At 36.0% G+C, this 17,511-nt stretch overlaps 1 protein-coding gene across 6 annotated transcripts in view; it reads right to left on the minus strand.

Moving 5' to 3' along the window:
* The window catches only part of ARID4B (AT-rich interaction domain 4B), a 149,505-nt gene that overhangs the window by 26,648 nt on the left and 105,346 nt on the right, over window positions 1–17,511 (minus strand). For 5 of the 6 annotated variants that reach the window (XM_027046918.2, XM_053207213.1, XM_053207215.1 and 2 more), the window contains exons 16-17: window positions 17,184–17,359; window positions 12,909–13,160 (exon numbers count right to left, since the gene is read on the minus strand). In XM_027046918.2, the coding sequence (XP_026902719.1) occupies window positions 12,909–13,160; window positions 17,184–17,359 (428 nt within the window). The remainder of the gene's footprint in view (window positions 1–12,908; window positions 13,161–17,183; window positions 17,360–17,511) is intronic. The other variant, XM_027046921.2, reaches the window with a different exon arrangement.

The following is a 17,511-nucleotide window of genomic DNA, read 5'->3' on the forward strand; positions in this document are numbered from 1 at the left end:
TTCCTACCAAAATTGGACTGAAGGTGGAAAATGAACAGAAAATACCTCTGCCCTCAGCAAAGTTGAATATAAATTCCCAGAAGTTGCTCTGATTTGGATATAGTTATGGAAGTCATTGCTGTGGACTTTGTTTAAAAGAAAACAAAACAAGCTTCCTGTCTTCTTATGAGATAACTAAAGGTAGTTCATGATGGTTCTACATAATACCACATGAGCTAAACAAAGATATCGCAGTTTTTAGCTTTCTTAATTGAAGACATCTGTTATGTAGTTAGTTGTACAGTATCAGACATTTTTTACCACCAGTAAAAACACTACTCTATTCAACTTGGGTTTTTGACATGAATTATATTTCAAATTAGAGCAAAACAGTAGCTTTCAACTTAGGATCACCACCATGAGATATTGTATATTTGCATACATTACATGGAGCACCAAATACATTAAACAAGCAAAAAAAAAAGTTATTGTCTCCATAGTTGAAATGTTCACTGTGATAGAGGAAGACTTCTTTATGACTCAGAGATAATGGATGTTACTTAAATTCTCTTAGGAACAGGGTAGGAGAAACATATACATAAATAAAATAATGGCTACCCCCTTGGTACAGGCTGATGCCCACTGCGTAAGCTCAGTTTACAGATGCTATCTGGTAAATCATTTTCTCCTCCACCCAATTACAAAGTGAGGATGCTATAAGAAGACTGGCTATCAGAAGAACTTAAAGTAGCAAGTTTGGATGGGGAAAGACTGTTGGACCAAGCAGAAAACAAAAAAAGAAAATTCTGGAATTAGATGAAACAATCTACACACACTTCTAAAATATCTGAACCGCAGTAATTAAACACTATGGTCTCACTATTTTGGATGACAATTTCGTCTTAAGATAATGAATATTCTGTATGGCTTTGGGAGATGCTTTGGAAAATTCTTTAGATACACTTCCTATTGAAGTAATTCCATGGTAACTTATAGTCCTATAAGTATTAGCTAATATCATTTCTCCATTATTTGCCTCTTTCTGTTCTACTTTCTCAGTGCTTTTTGTCTGCTCAGGCATTCCCCCCATTCTGAGACTATTCTTGTAGACTTTTTTTCTTTCCTGCACCAGATTTATTCTCCATTTTTATAAAATGTAGTGACACAATATTATTATTGCTATTATAATTAATAGCCTCTGGAACTAGATCGTGCCTTAAAAACCAACGAATTTATTTCACAGATTCAGAAAACTCTGACCATGGAAGAAAATGGGACTTTGCAAACAATAGGCTTGCAAGAAAAGCACTCGGTAGGGAGTTAGAGAAAAATGGGAAAGGGACAGCCTCTTAAAACATTCTGGTCAATACCAGCATAATGATTGAGGGCACACCAGGTCCCATTCAGAGAAAGCACAGAGAAGAGTAACAGACCAGCATTAGGAAAAGCCGCATTAGGGGATTTTGGTTAAGGGAGTGCTTTCAAATTCCAAAGCCCATACCAAATGGAAGCTGAGACTGCAGGCATAAACATTAACCCAGACCAATCCTTCAAAACTTCATGACGCTCTAAATAGCACTTTAGTTGCTTGATTAATCGTACAAGGGAAAAAAATATCAGCGAATAAACTGATCATTGTATTTTAAAAGTAAGAAATGTTCCTTCCCTTTACATAATCACTCAGAGTATCATCCAAGTGTTCCATTTCCTATACAGAGGACTTTCAAAGAACAGGAAGGAGAGACACATAAAGTCACGTGGGAGAAAAAACAAAAACTGGTGCCGGAAAAAAAAAAAAAAAAAACAACAACAAAAAAAAAAACCCACAACACTTCCTACAGACAGACACTAACTTATGTAAGGAAGAGGCCAACTCAATTTTTATTTTAACTAGTGCCAGTTAATTTATTTTTATTTATTTTTTTCTTAGTTTTTTTTTTTTTTTAATGTTTATTTATTCTTGAGAGAGACAGAGCATGAGCAGAGGAGAAGCAGAGAGGGAGGGAGACACAGAATCTGAAGCAGGCTCCAGGGTCTGAGCTGTCAGCACAGAGCCTGATGCGGGGCTCAAGCTCACTAATGGCAAGACCATGACTTGAGCCCAAGTCAGATGCTTAACCAACGAAGCTACCCAGGTGCCCCGCGTATCAGTTAATTTAAATAAAGAGGTAATATTAGTGGGTCAAGATTCTGATTCCCTATCAAATACCAAGAATAAAGACTTGAATGAAGAGCATTTAGTTCAGAACTACAAGAAGTTGATGCTGTTTATTCTATGTAAACTTTGACTTTTAATACAGTCTATTAAAAAGAGACTCCACGTGTGCTCTAAGTAGCACAGAAGGAATCAAGAGCACGTATTTTGATGGGGTCTCTCCACTAGTAGGAAGAACACTACTTAACAGATATCTAGGGTAACAGGTCTTCAGAGAAACCACTTTCTATCATTAAATACCTAGACTTCTCAAGGCTGGTAGGACTGTAGCCGTCGGCTACCACATTTAGTAACAATGTAGTTTGAGAACCAGGAGAGAAAGAAGGCGAAGCGTTGGGCCTACGAACAAAATGACTTACACCTTTGATCCAAACAACAGAGTCGTAAGAGAATGTCAAGAAAACCAATGGTCTGCATTATTGATATAAACTGTGCTGCCTTTAATTAGACATTACCTTTACAAATTAGGATCACAAGATAGTAATGGAGCTCTCTGTGACAGAAGGAAATAGAGTTTGGCATGGCACAAAGAAAAGAGGATTACTGAATTCTTCCCTTTAAAAGCAAATACTGAGAAACTAAGAAAAACAAATACTGAAACAAATATTAAAATGTTGAATTAAAAAAATACTGAATTAGAAAATAAAGTCTGTCAGTAATTAGAGCATACTTTTTCAATTATCAATAAATCACTGTAATTAATGTATGGAACCTACACAGGTATCTCATCTCGTATTTAACTAGAGTATTAAGGAAAATATTTTCAAAACACACGCATGGCGTACCTGAGGATATTTCTATTGAGACCATCGAATATTCAACTAATGGAACGAACATGAAAGGAGAGATGCACGAGCAACTCCTTTAACTTATAAAGGTCTGCTCCCTGCTCTGTACAAAATGATGGAGTTGGACCAGGTGACCCCAGAAGCAGAAAGTAAGATGAACCGCCAAGACTGAAAGTATGCTCGGGGACTTATTCGTTTGATAAAGACTTCCTGGGGAGCTACGCACTGGGCATTCGGGAATGGTGTAGTACAGCTTCTTCCCACAAGGAGCTGACAGCGAAACAGAGAACACGACCCTAAGCGGTAATGACAAAAGTACCAATACAAACCTTCTGAAAGAAGCCACATAGGTATTTGAATTTTTTAAATGTGTTGAATTAAAATATTCACACAAAGCTAGAAGGAACCATTCAGAGACCATAACATACTTGCTCTCACCAGAGAAACACAGCTTTCTGATTTTTGTTTGGATGTGTTGGCAAATCATCTAAGAAATCACTTAGCAATAAAAATGGAAAAGAACATTAATCAACCAGATGTAAGAAAACCAAAATGGTTACTCGTTGCCCACAGCAATTTAGATTTGGGTTCTTCTTAACCCCAACCAAACCACTTTCAAAGAAATATTATCAGTGTGTATTAACATGTACCCCAAAAGACATAACCTTAGAGATTAAAAAAAATAATTACATGCATAATAAAGATATTTTAAAAATAATTTCACAAGCAAAACCAAACTGCCATAATATTTAAAAGCTCACTATATGTATACAGATTATAAAAAAGAGAAAATCTAAGACCCGACCATTAATTTAGGTAAAATATTAAAGTCATCTGTATTTTGTTTTCTGTAATGAATAGACTCATTTAATAACTGCTGATTAATATGCATTTTATATCTTGCCTATCTTTATACAAAAAGGTAATCCATGTCATACAACAAACTCAGGTCTCAAAAACCTTACATCTAAAGTGGAAATTCAGGCAATCTTAGCAAGGAAAGAAAATTTTCCCTCTTAATGGTTAGAGTAAAAAAAATTACAGAAAAAAGTAAGTATGACACTGTAATAGGAAAAAAGACCAAATCATATGAAAAACAGCAATAGTTATTGATCATGAACTTTATAAGCCACTGTATCGATATTTACCTACTTTATGAATTTTCTATAATAATCTGAATTTACACACATATTTTTAATCTGAGAGAATATATAAATCAAAATTTATGAAAGACTCACTGAACACAATTTAATGCTTTCTGTCATGTACTTTAAGATATGACAAAACAAAAATAAAAGCATTATCTTATTGAAAAAATAAAATTCTAAGCATGCTATTAACATTTCATATTTCCACATCATGTAACACTTCATGTTAAATCCACATCAAAGACACAGGAATGGTGTTCATCATAATAAAGAACAGAATGACAATAACTTGAATATTATAGCATAATCATATTTAATCTTTGACACAAACAGCCTAAGTGCATGGCATAGAAATTATATATATTGGTTTTCCTAAAGAGTTTAAGTCTGTAAAATGAAAAAAGGTATAGGTCTTTAGGCAGAGGGAATATGTAATGTTAAGAACACATCACAGAATACTCTATCAGGCTTATAGAGATCACTACAAATGGTTAACAACTGTGGCACTTACTGTATTTTGTGGCGCAGATACTGACTTTTAAAAGTACCTTAAAAATTTACTTTATTAACATTTAGAGGATTAGAGGATTAGGATTTATGTACAGTTAGAAAAATATACCAATGTACCTACCAATCTACAAAACCACCAAATGAACAGGTCCACATTTACCTTTTACCTTAAACGTAACTGCCAATCTACAAAAAAATAATGAATGGAACAAGTCCAACTTAGTAAACATTCTAAGTTCGACATACAAAGAAAGAAAGCCCACCTGAGTGCAAAATATCCAAGTTACTAATCTTTTTTCATGAAGGAACTATTTATTTTCACTCGCACTGAGAAACGAGAGTCAACTCAAAAGTCTTATTTTTAAAGTATAAACTATTTTTATGTTCACTTCATTCCCTGCTTTTAAACTTTAATTTTCTCTGCATGTATGACTGTCTGATACAAATCATTTGCATACTGCATAAGAATTTTTCACGTGAGTGGTAACACAGCCCTTTGACTGCCATGGTACTTTTTAATTTGAATATGCTTTACATCATAAACATAAGTTGAATAAGCTGGGGGACTGTGACAGGGGGTTAGGGAAGTGAGAGTTCGGAAAAGATGACAATGAGGGATCAAGAAATAAAGAATGGGACACAGGAGGAAGAACATGCGAAGGGAATTGGAAGGCCTGGTTAAAAAGACAGGGGTAGGGTGTCTGACTCCTGATCTCGGCTCAGGTCATTATCTCATGGTTCCAGAGTTTGAGCCCCTCAGCAGGCTCTGCGCTGACAGCATGGAGCCTGCTTGGGAGTCTGTCTGTCTGTCTGTCTCTCTCCCTCCCTCCCTCCCTCTCTCTCCCTGCCCTTCCCCCATGCACACACCCACACTCTCTCAAAATAAACAAACTCAAAAACAAAACAAAACAAAAACAAAAATGGAGCAACGTCCCCTCCCAGCCTTCTAAAACAAGTTTGCTGATATTCACTTGTAAACCCCTGTCAAATGATCTTCATTTATAGTTCATTAACTTTCACACTATAGCAATAAAGCATTTCCAAGATGGTCTTGCTTTCCTTTCTATCATTACCAGAATAATTACTTTAAAGCACAGGAATAGAACAACTCTGTACTCTTTTATCAACATTCCTAAGTCCACTGGCATACACAATGAAAGTATGGTAGGGATCAGATGACATGAATGTAAAAGAAGAAAAAGAAGTAAGGACATAAAATACTCTGAAGGTGGAAGGAATATGAATATGGAAGAAATTAATCTGAAGTGACATAAAAATTCTTAAAGGGACAAAAGAAGACAGAGTAGAAGGAAAGTCACATCAGGAGTATTTCCCACCAGATTCACTTTAGTCTCACTCTCAACCCCATTTCGGCTGCTAATTAGGAGATGGGCTCTTCATAGAGACAAAAATCATAAAAAAAGGACTATCGTACATACTTTTATAAAAATTAAAATGGATTAAAAACTAAAGTATTAGAACTACAAGTATAGAGGCACCTGAGTAGCTCGTTCGGTTAAGCATCTGACTTCAGCTCAGGTCATGATCTCACGGTTCGTGGGTTTCCAGCCCCACACGGGGCCCTGTGCTGTCAGCACAGCCTGCTTCGGATCCTGTCCCCCTCTCTCCCTGCCTCCTCCTCCCCCCACCCCTCCCCCACCGCGCGCTCTCTCTCAAATCAATAAACGTTAAAAAAAAAAGAACTAAAAGTATAAAATTCTTAAAAGAAAACACAGGGCAATTTTCACAACACCAGCTTTGGTGATGTTTTCTAGGATACACCACCGAAAGCATGGGCAACAAAGAAAAAACGGGTGAATAAGGACTTTATCAAAATTTAAAACTTTTGTATATCAAAAGACAGTATCAAGAGAGTGAAAAGCGAATTGTGTGGGTTCACAGAATGGGAGAAAATATCTGCAAGCCATGTATCTGAGAAAGGATTAATATACAGAACATATGAAGAATTCCTACAACTCAACAATAACAACAATTCAAAAATGAGCAAAGGGCTTAAACAGACATTTCCCCAAAGACATACAAATAGCCAATAAGTATGCATCACTAGTCATTCTAAACATGCAAATCAAAACCAAATGAGGGGCACCTGGGTGGCTCAGTCGGTTAAGCGTCCGACTTCGGCTCAGGTCAGAATCTCACAGTCTGTGAGTTTGGGCCCCGAGTCGGACTCTGTGCTGACAGCTCAGAACCTGGAGCCTGTTTCAGATTCTGTGTCTCCCCCTCTCCCTGCCCCTTCCCCGCTCATGCCCTCTGTCTCTGTTTCTGAAAAATGAATAAACCTTTCAAAAAAAAAATTGAAAAAAAAAATGAGATACTAAGTTAGCTAATAGTAACGATTTTTTTAGCAACAGAAAATAACAAATGCTGGTGATGATTTGGAGAAACCAGAACCCTAATACAATTCTGCTAAGAATGTAACATGGTGTAGCCTCTGTGGAAAACAGCTTGACAGTGCCTCAAGACGTTAAACAAAGAGTTCCCACACATAAAAGCATTGAGAGGCTCCAGTGAGGGAGCCAGGCCACATCTGTCCCAATCCCCCATTTGTGTCTGTATTCTGTAAGTATCATTTTTGTAGACTAGTTCCTTTGATCTGGATTTTAACTCCTGCTGTACTTCTATTTTGTTGCCAGGAGGTCGAATTTAGTTCAAGATTTATTTGCTACTTACAGGCATGTACTTTTCTAGAAGTGGTAAGGGATATTAATGGAATGAATATGGAATTGGGATTACTTTTCACGTTTTAAAAATTAAATGCTCTTTTGTAGTGGGAAGTAATGTGGTCCTGAGGTCCCCACAGTCCTAAGTGGAAGCTATATTCCAGAAGGTCAAAATTATTTGGCTCCGAGAAATAATTTACAAAAATGCAGTTATCAGAAAAGTGATTCAAATTAGGGCCGGAAAAATAGAGATAGAATGTAAACAAGTTAAAATGGGTATCAAAGGATAAAAGGGCACAATTATAAGGAAGAAAACACACAAAGACAAGAAGAGACAAAAGAGGATGACTGAGGAATGGCAGAAAAGGGAAATAAACAGAAAAACAGTTGCCGATGTAGCAGCTGGAACACAAGTTAACACTGTCACGGAAGGAGCGATCAGCAGGGTCAGATGCCACTGTTGAGGCAAGCAGCAAGAGGTCAAGAAATAAGGACGGAATTCAGTCAGATGGGGGTCACTGGTGACAGTTTTGGAGGTGTGACGGGGCAAAAGCCTTACTGGAGTGGGCTTACACAAAACAACACGAGAGAAGTCGGCTGCTCAAATAGTCTTGCTGGATAGAAATACAGCAGAGAAATGGCACAGCAGGAAAAGCAGGGGGAAGGTCAAGTGAGCTTTGATACGGGAGAAATCCCTGCAGGTCCAGACAACAATGAGTTAGAACAGAGCGAGAAGCTGATGACAGAGAGGGGGAAGAAAGGGAGAATTTCTGGGGCCCCGGCTCTGATTTAGGCAACAGGGCACGGCACTCAGAAGACCGGCTTTAGACAGCGGCGCGCCTGATCACCGATGACTAAGGACCGGGCGCAGAGCGTGGCAAGGGAGGCGGGTAAGAAGGTGGAAGTCTGCAGAAATTCTCTCATTCCAGTTTTTCAGTGAGGTTACGAAGCAGGGATGGGGAAGAGATCCTGGGTATCTGAGGAGATAAGAAACAGTATGAAATCGTCTTCAGAGAAAGTTAAGAGAGGGGATGGAAGGGGGATACATCTTGGCCACTTAAGGTTCACAGTCACGAATTTAAAGTAAGTCATTTTGCTTTCTCCAGCCAGGGTGAGCCACAGGTGCAGGCCAGGAGCACGAGTGTGAGATTTAATCGGTGTTCTAGTGGTTCCGTCGAGCAAGGATTACAAAGCAACACAAGAGCAACAGAAGAGCGTGGGGGTCAAAAGAAATGAGTCTAAGGGGTGACTGAAGGTAAGTAAGCCAAGGGGAGGGCTGAGGGTATTAGGAGGGAGGGGTGGTGGGATGGATGGGTTGTAAATCCTTGGGGGGGGGGGTAGTTCCTTCATCTGGACAATCAATGCCTTAACGGGAACCATTTCTTTGTATCTCTGTTCAAGCACAGTATTTTGCACAGGATACTGAACTTATATATGCCAAATAAAAGAATAAATGTTTGTTAAAAAGCAGTTGAATGTTAGCACAAAGTAGGTTTGAACCCATTTGTGAAAGCTTTTTACTAGTTGTCCCCCGCCCCCCATCTCTTCAAAGGAGGAGCCAATTTGCTTCTAGACAGAATTTTTTTTTTATGTTTTGGTTTTATTTTTGAGAGAGAGACAAGAGCGTGAGCAGGGGAGGGGTGGAGAGAGAGGGAGACACAGAATCCGAAGCAGGCTCCAGGCTCCGAGCTGTCAGCACAGAGCCTGAAGTGGGGCTCAAACCCACAAATTGTGAGATCATGAGCTGAGCCGAAGTGGGACACTGAACTGACTGAGCCACCCAGGCACCCTGAGAGACAAAATATTTTTTAAATGAAATACATTTTTATTGCCAAGTAATATCTTCAAATGTAACTTATCTTATTTTTAGTTTTCTAGAACTTATAAAATGGAGTAGAACTACTAATTTGCTAATTAGAAATTTTACAGCTGAAACTTTAGTGTTGCTTTTCCCTTTCTCTTTTACTTGAGGGTATCCTTTTCATGTAGTTGATGAGCGTTAATATAAAAAAAAATTCTCTAATCAAATTCCCAACCCCTTGATTATGGAAAGCCAAACTGGAAATGGAGAAAAACAAATCAGCTTCAATACATGATAAAACACTGATGCATTTTAAATTGCAAACCAAGTTGCCCAGAAAGCTGTAACACACTTGGCTGTGTTTGGGAACGAGGATAAACCCAACACACACACAACAGAGATTGTAGCAGCTGAATTTCAGAGTGTAACTTGATTTTCAAAACTCAATCCCACGTTTATGGCATGAACTTAGAAGCGAGAACAAAGGGGATCAATTAGCTAATGAACTAAAAACTTCCATAAAGCATGAACATCACGCAGAGAAAACAAGCAGAAAGCCTACTATGAAAAATTACTGAAGTGTGATTATAATTTTTAAAAACGTATAATGTCTTTTAAAAGTCTACAAGAGAACATACTACAATATTACTAGTTGTCTTTCTACTTTTATGTATTTTGCCAGTTTTCTAGATTGGATGCTATTTTTAGAAGAGTCAAATACAATTCATAAAGAAGCACTGACTTCCTCCAAGCACATGGCAACCTAGTGAAGTCTACTGTGTTGGACAATAGTTTTATATATGTTCACCACACCTGACAAATTCTGTAGCACTATTATGCCATTTATAAGCCATTATGTGGTTTAAGATCCAGAGTTCTGGCTATTTCCAGTAAATCTGATGTAAGCCTGTAAAAATGTGTCTTCTTCTTGTGGTAGTAAAAATAAATTGGCCCAAATACTATTCTTTTGTGTAACAAAAATTAACATTTTTCAAATGTGAAATAGGCGTGCAAATGAAAATTGTGTTATTGGAAAGGTTTACACAGCATTTTAGAAAAAAGGTAAAATGCAGAAATTACCAGAAAAATAGCATTTTTTTAAACTAAGAAAGATAGTCTCTTATTTTCTTTATGAAAAATTTGTTTACTGGAAAGTGACCTTTCAGATCAAACAAAACTCACACAAATAGCTCCATAAGAAGTTTCCTAAATTGCTATAGTAATGAATGACTGCCACTGAAGATAAAACTATTTTCATGAACCTTCATACATAAATCTTCATGTCTAATTTCACATCTCTTAGGTGTAAATTCAAAGATCAAGCTGAAGATCACTGAAACAATAGGAACACAGTTGCAGAACTGATGAGGATTTGTTGCAGTCCTCATTAGATTAGCTTCAGACATGAAGGAGCAGCAAAAATCATAATTATTGCTTATTCATCAATAAGAGATTCTGGTTATTACTGCAGAGAGAAATAGGACTATTGTTATGCTGACTATGAAAATTAACTGCTAATCTACAGAAGTACAGCTTTCTCTATGCTGCTGGAGTATGAAGAGATTCACTCTACAGGTCTTCGTCAAGTTGGTTAGTTTTCTTCTTTTGAAAGTTCAGACCACACAAACGCTTGAGGTGTGAGGAGTAGATGGCATCCTTCTCAGTGACATCAGCTTGTCTTGTTGAACTAGGTCTCGTTTTCTTTTCTGTATTATTAAAAACTTGAAGGTCTCAATTTAAAGTCTTCCCTTACCATCCCCAACCCCTCACCAATTTCAAAGCTAAAATACTGACATTCTCTTTCTGGCCCCTAAAATCCAAGTGTTCCGACGGAAAGAGGACTCTTTCCTTCACTCAGTCTTTTCTTAAACAAACAGAAAGTTGTGTCCTACTTGCAGAATAATTTTATGAATGTCTCAATTCTTACACTTACTAAGCCTCTTTATTTAATGGAACAATAGAAAATAATCAAGCCCTGATAATGGCGCAAGTTCTGTCACGAAATACAAAGCATTTACTAAGGCCACTAGAAAACCTACCTCATTATATAAACTAAGGGCAGAAGAACTGAAAGGAGAGGTAAAGATGATGTGGCTCTTACAGCTCTTGTGGGCATTACTCAGTAATTATTAATCTTTCCTGATTCAATTTTTTCCTTCCTAATTTTAAACTAACGTATTCAACATGTACACTCCAGGCATAAATGGAACTCCCTCGACATTTATATTATGATGATCATTCAGTAAGATCAAAATGATTAAATGTCAAAACTGGGCAAAATATTCTTATAGCAGCTATATCTGAGATCTCCAGTATCTTCCGTCGAACATGATCATTAACAGCCAGCCCTTCAGGTAAGGAAAATCATGCACCACAAAAGCAGCCCAAGAGCCAACGGACAAAAGGATAAATTACACATGGTGTTAAAACTGACTCTTTGGAAAAGCTTATGTTACGGGACAACACTGATTAAAAGTATTCTTAAAATCCCAAACTTGCTGGTTAGAAATAACAAAGAACGAGTCCCCAAACAAAACTTCTAAACATTTCCTTATGACTTAAATTGTTATTTTCTTCCAAGCGTCAGAATGGATCAGAATTGCACTTTTCTCTAGGTAAGAAAGGTAATCAGATTAGACATGCTTCTAGAGCTTCCTATTGCCACAGCACGACAACACAAAATGGACTTTTAAGAAACAGAGGCTATATAGTTTTTTTAAGAAACAGAAACTGAGATGATGTTTTCTGAACACCTTTCTAAATCACAGAATACAACTGAAATAAAAAGCACGGGAACTGTATTCCTCCTTGAAGATACTAGGCACACCACGAAACCACCATTTCTAACTTCTGTGGTGAATTTTTCAAGGGCAACAACGCTATCACGAGCTGTATTTCAAATAAAGTATCAAAGATTTCAAAACGAATTTATAGTTTTTCTTAAAAGATAATTTAAGTGACCAGCTCCTAAAACAGACTTGCCAATTTTGGATAAAATTCAAATACAAAATTTCTCTGGATGAACCAAAGAAAACTTGTATAAGATAAGAAGTGAAGTCACTGAACACCACCTAAAACCAAACCTTAGTCTTGCCTTTCATCCCTAGGGTTATCAACAGTCAGAAAGTGCACCCTATTTTAGTTAAGCACACTTGCTTATTGCATTTCCACCGTATCGTCTCAAATATACAAATAACTTTCTGAGGCTTCTGAACAAGACTATAATCTAAGAGATGTTAATGAAGAGATAAAGGCCCTCTTAAAATGGCTAATGCATCTTAAGAAATCACGACTTTGAAATCCCTGCCTCCTGTAAGAAAGACATGTGACAACTTCAGATTACAAAGAAGAGGTTACTGTGGCAATGTAGTTGAAAACGCGAGAGAGAAAGAAGCCCGGTAATTAACTCACAGATATGAAGAAGCTCAAAACTCTTTTAACTTTAAAAAAGATTTTTCTACTTAAATAAATTAAAAAAAAAAAAAGATTTTTCTATCATTTCACCAATAATGTTGCTGTCCCTGTTAATCTTCATGTATAACATAAAAGTCAACTGTATAGATATCAGTTTTCTAGACCCTAAGGGTATCTTCTAAGTATTCAAAACAGTAAGTAGGAAGTCACTAAGCGAGGCATTTACATGCTGAAATCTACAGATTTTTTATATGGTACTATGACCTCAATCAGAGTAACTAATAAGTCTGTAATTCGTCAATTAACTTTTAAAATAGAAAATTATTTTAGAAGTGTTTTTAGGTAGTAATCACTAGCTGAAACTCAAGTTACCTCACATTCCATCCGCAGTAATGCACCAAGTAAAGGACCTCTCCACCTTCGACATCAGAATCTTTAATACTAGCTTCATACATTTTTTGATTTTTCCCTCGTCCATACCGCACTTGGACTTTCATGCCTGGTGGATAGCATTCAAACTCCTCGTCCTCATCGTTGTCATCATCCTCTTCATCCTCTTCCTCCTCCTCCTCCTCCTCTTCTGCTTCTTCATCATCTTCATCTTCCTCTTTATTCGTTTCATCTCTTGAAAGGTTTAAAAAATTGCAGTTAATAAAAGACACTTCATAAGCTTTTCAGTTCCAAACCACATAAACTGATAAAAATCGTGGCTGTGATTGCTCCGGGAACGGCAGGTTCCATGTGCATGAAATTCTGGGTTGCAATGTAACATTAAAAACCAAAACTGTATAAGATGACTGTGGTTATAGAGAAATACATTTAGAGGAAATGAAGGTTGAAAAATGCATTAAAAGAAAATTTCCAACAGCCGGAAGAAGAGAAGTTGTATAAGAAACTATTAAGGTCAACTTTAACAACTTTTTCATGGTTTATTATGAAAGTGATTTACACAAACGTGTTGACAAAAACACAAATCATTTACACTTCATAGCCATTTCCAGACTAAAAAGTATTTTTTATTCAAGTATTTCCAGCCCCGGGTGTTGAAAACAAAAACTTACTAGCCAACAGCTAGTCTTATTGAGTTCAAAAGGTGCTCCAACCAGAATTTCAAATGTTATGCTAACTGAAATATGATTTTACCTTTCACAGGACTATTTGACTAACTTCACATCAATATCACATCATTTTTTTCTTTCTATTCTTCTAAACTTTGCTACAATTTCTGTTTCTTTACCGCGTATAAAGTCTTTTACCGACTCTCTCAACTTCGAAGTTCCAATGAAATAAGTATAAGACAGGCCAAGTCCAAGTAACACAAAACTAAAAGGGAAATCATTCTAGAAGCAGCACTGTTGCCCATTTCAGTCTTCTCAGTATTGTGCACTTTTTAAAACTGAGCATTCGCATTCATTTTATATTAGCCACAAATCCATATTAAACAAGTTGGAGAAAATCTTCCAAACACTAGATTTAGTTTTTAAAAGACTTCAATACGAAATTCAACTCTATTTAGTCCCAAGATAAATACTATGTATTTACCCTGCACAGCAGATAAAAACTATGTCTATATCTAGTACAATAGTTTTCTCTCAAAAAGACTCCATCACTTTAGAGCTGACAATTAAGATTATAAAACAGAAACTACATGACAGTTACATAATTAAGCTTTAAAAGTTCATGAATGTAATATTTATATAAAAAGCCTTTACCACCGATCATTTGTTTCATAATCTTATACGCAACCTTTTTAGCAATAACATACTTTATCACTCCTAATTATGCAATTACGTAAGCAACAGAAACAATCTATAGCAATATGAGCAACACTAAAATGTTTTTATTCTCCTACCTCTTTCCTTCTACATTGTGAGGCAGGAGGGGCGAAGGGAAGCCTAATAGTCTGTGAAATTAAGTTTACAAAAGTAACAAATGCATCAGTTTTCTCTGAAATACATCACAAAGTCTACAGAATCTCAAGAATTATTTCTATTTTTAAAGACTCATTTATATTCAAATGAATAGGTACTTCAAAATTAAGACCTAAATAAACCAGCTATAATTGGAGATAAAAAACTAGAACTCTATTATTAAAAATACATGAACATGTCTGTACTGAAGAAATAATTATTAGTAAGGCTAAAATATCTAAGAAATTACCAGAGAGGGTATTTTGGATGATAAACTATTATTAACAACTTTAAATAAATGTTCATATGTATTTAAAAAATTAAAACAGTTAAGACATTTTTTTGGAAAGAATATTCCTTGTTTAAATCATAAGCTTGTATCTCTGTGTATCAGGGAGAAAAGGAAGTGTATTCTAGTGGCCACAACAAAAGAAGTTGTTTATTATGCGCCAAAGATATTTGTTATGTACCTCAGAATGATCATATCAGAGAAAGGAGAGACACAGAATAAAAAGTCTGAGAGTTTTTAAATGAAAACAACTTCTAAATTGTGTCTTACATTACACAATGCTCTGAGCACAACTGGTTCATGCCAGTAAGAAGCACAATCCTACTTTCGTGCAGCCTGGCAGTCTTTAATTTTATCTGGAGTAATACTCTAATACTCTGTATTAATAAAGCAATCAAAAATTGAAAACAAAAGTTTCACACTGAGTGTCAACCTCAGACACCAACCAAATGAAAAACACTTAAACAGTGTACTAAAGTTTAAAGAAGCAAACAACACGATTGTTATCAGTCAAATAAAATATTCTACTCCTTTCTCTAATAATTCACTGGCAAAATCAAAGGTAAAACGCACTAAATCAGACATAGAATACCAACAATGATACCTTCTGGAAGTATAAAATGTAATCAGCATATAGATTTGTAAAAATTAAGTTGATGTGGATCTCTCTCTCTCTCTCTCTCTCACACACACACACACACACACACACACACACACACACACGCACATCTTTTAAAGAACTATTATTTTGGGAAACCAAATGTATCAATATTTTTCATCTGAATTCACAAATATCAAATTTTCCCAGTTTGATGTCACACTCCATACAATGGAACAAATTAAAAAAACAACAACTTTAACTTATTAATACTTTCTATGGGCCAGGCATTGAACAGGGCATTTTACCTAGATTAACTTATTTAATCTCCTTTACCTAGACTATGAAAAAAGGACATGGCAAATTCCTGGCAGTAACTAGTAATTACTTAGAGAAACTTTATATGCTAGAGAAATACTCACATATGATTCTTTATAACTATCAAATTTTCTATTGCACTTATCTAATAAAACTCAGAAATCAATCTTGGACATTCCCAACACATAACACTACCAAATTGGTGCTGTCGGGCTAGGAAAATTTCAGTTTGTAGTATGATACATTAATAAATATATGTAGTAAATTAAAAAGCCATAGAGTTGAAGAATTTTTTAAAACCTACAATATATAGTTTACACCAGAAAATAAATTGAAACACCAACTTGAAAAAATCAGATAATTATTAGTGACAAAGAGAAAACACAGGCTTATCACAATGCCTCCCACACAGCAGATATTCCAGAAATACATGCAAATTTAAAGATCAGATTTTTAGACAAAAAGCTGAATCCTTACTAAGTTTCTTAGGAGTTGAAATAGTCTCCACAACAGCAAGGAGTACCTTGAAATATACACGTGCACACAGGAGTATAACCAAGTATAATGAAAAAACACTTAGACTATATTCATCTAAACCCAGGTTTCTCCTCCCATGTTTATCTGTATGCTGCAGCCAAAATTTCAGAGGACACTAAAATAATCAAGAGATTTTAGGCAAAAAGCTACATACTTACTAAGTTTCTTAATAGCTGAAATAATCACCAACAGCAGTAAGGAGTACTTGATATAGACATTTGTACACAAAGATATATAACAAGGTATACTAAACAAGTACCTTTCCCTAAATTTGCAAAGCATATTTTGCTTCCCTTCCCTGCCTATGTGCATGCTGTGGCCAAATTTCAGAAACCACTAAAATGATCAAAAACATTTGGTTGTACTTATTTAAACGGACCATTGACGATGGGGATGTGTAGGGTTTTTTTTAAACCTCAGCGATGGCTAGATGCCAAAGATCATCTAGAAAATCCAGGGGCCCACGGGCAGTGCATAAATTACATTGCTGAATAAACAGTTCATCATTCCAAACTGACCAAAATGAGGAATTACTACTGTCACAGAAAACACAACATAACAATTCAGGCCTTGTGAAAGCTAATTATTAGCACTTTTCCATTCTTATTTTTTGCTTAAGAAATTAACACAATTCTTAAAATCTAGAGCCAACATACCATCTAGAAAACATTACATACAGAAAGCCATCTTCCCAAATTTCTATTATCTGGTTATTCAGCAGAGCTTAATGTAGTAAGAAGTATTTTTCTAGCTCAAAATTTCATAAATTTCCATGATGAGAGCAAGAAGAATGGATCAAAAACATGATCTTTTGCTACAAATTTGCATTAGTAGGGTCTCTGAAGGAGGCAAATGGTACTTACATACTAAATGCAAACCACTCAATTACACTATATTTTGTCAAATTTAGGTTCAAACACGCACACACACAAAGGGCAAATTACAAGAATTCACTCAGTCAAAAAATGCATCTTAACCAAAAACAAATTTCTTACCCAGATTTTGCTTTTTCTTCTTCAGCTTCTACCTTTATGCTGAGGGACTCATCTACCCCAGTTGTCTCCTCATCTTTGTCCTCCAGATTCTCATTTTCTTCTGTTTTTTTCATGTTAACTTCTTTTTCCTGATCAGACTGTGTAGGTATAGATTCTAATAAATTCTTTTTACTTCCCTAGAAAAAAATCAGAGGAACTAAACCAACAAAAGTAAAAACTGTCAACCTAATTCCATGATCTAATTGTTAGCAAAAGGCGGTACCAACCAATACTAATATTGAGAAACGCGTTAGCTATTTTAAGATACTCCTGCCATTCCTAACACACT

Source organism: Acinonyx jubatus, chromosome D2, assembly GCF_027475565.1.
Source record: "Acinonyx jubatus isolate Ajub_Pintada_27869175 chromosome D2, VMU_Ajub_asm_v1.0, whole genome shotgun sequence".
NCBI lineage: Eukaryota > Metazoa > Chordata > Mammalia > Carnivora > Felidae > Acinonyx > Acinonyx jubatus.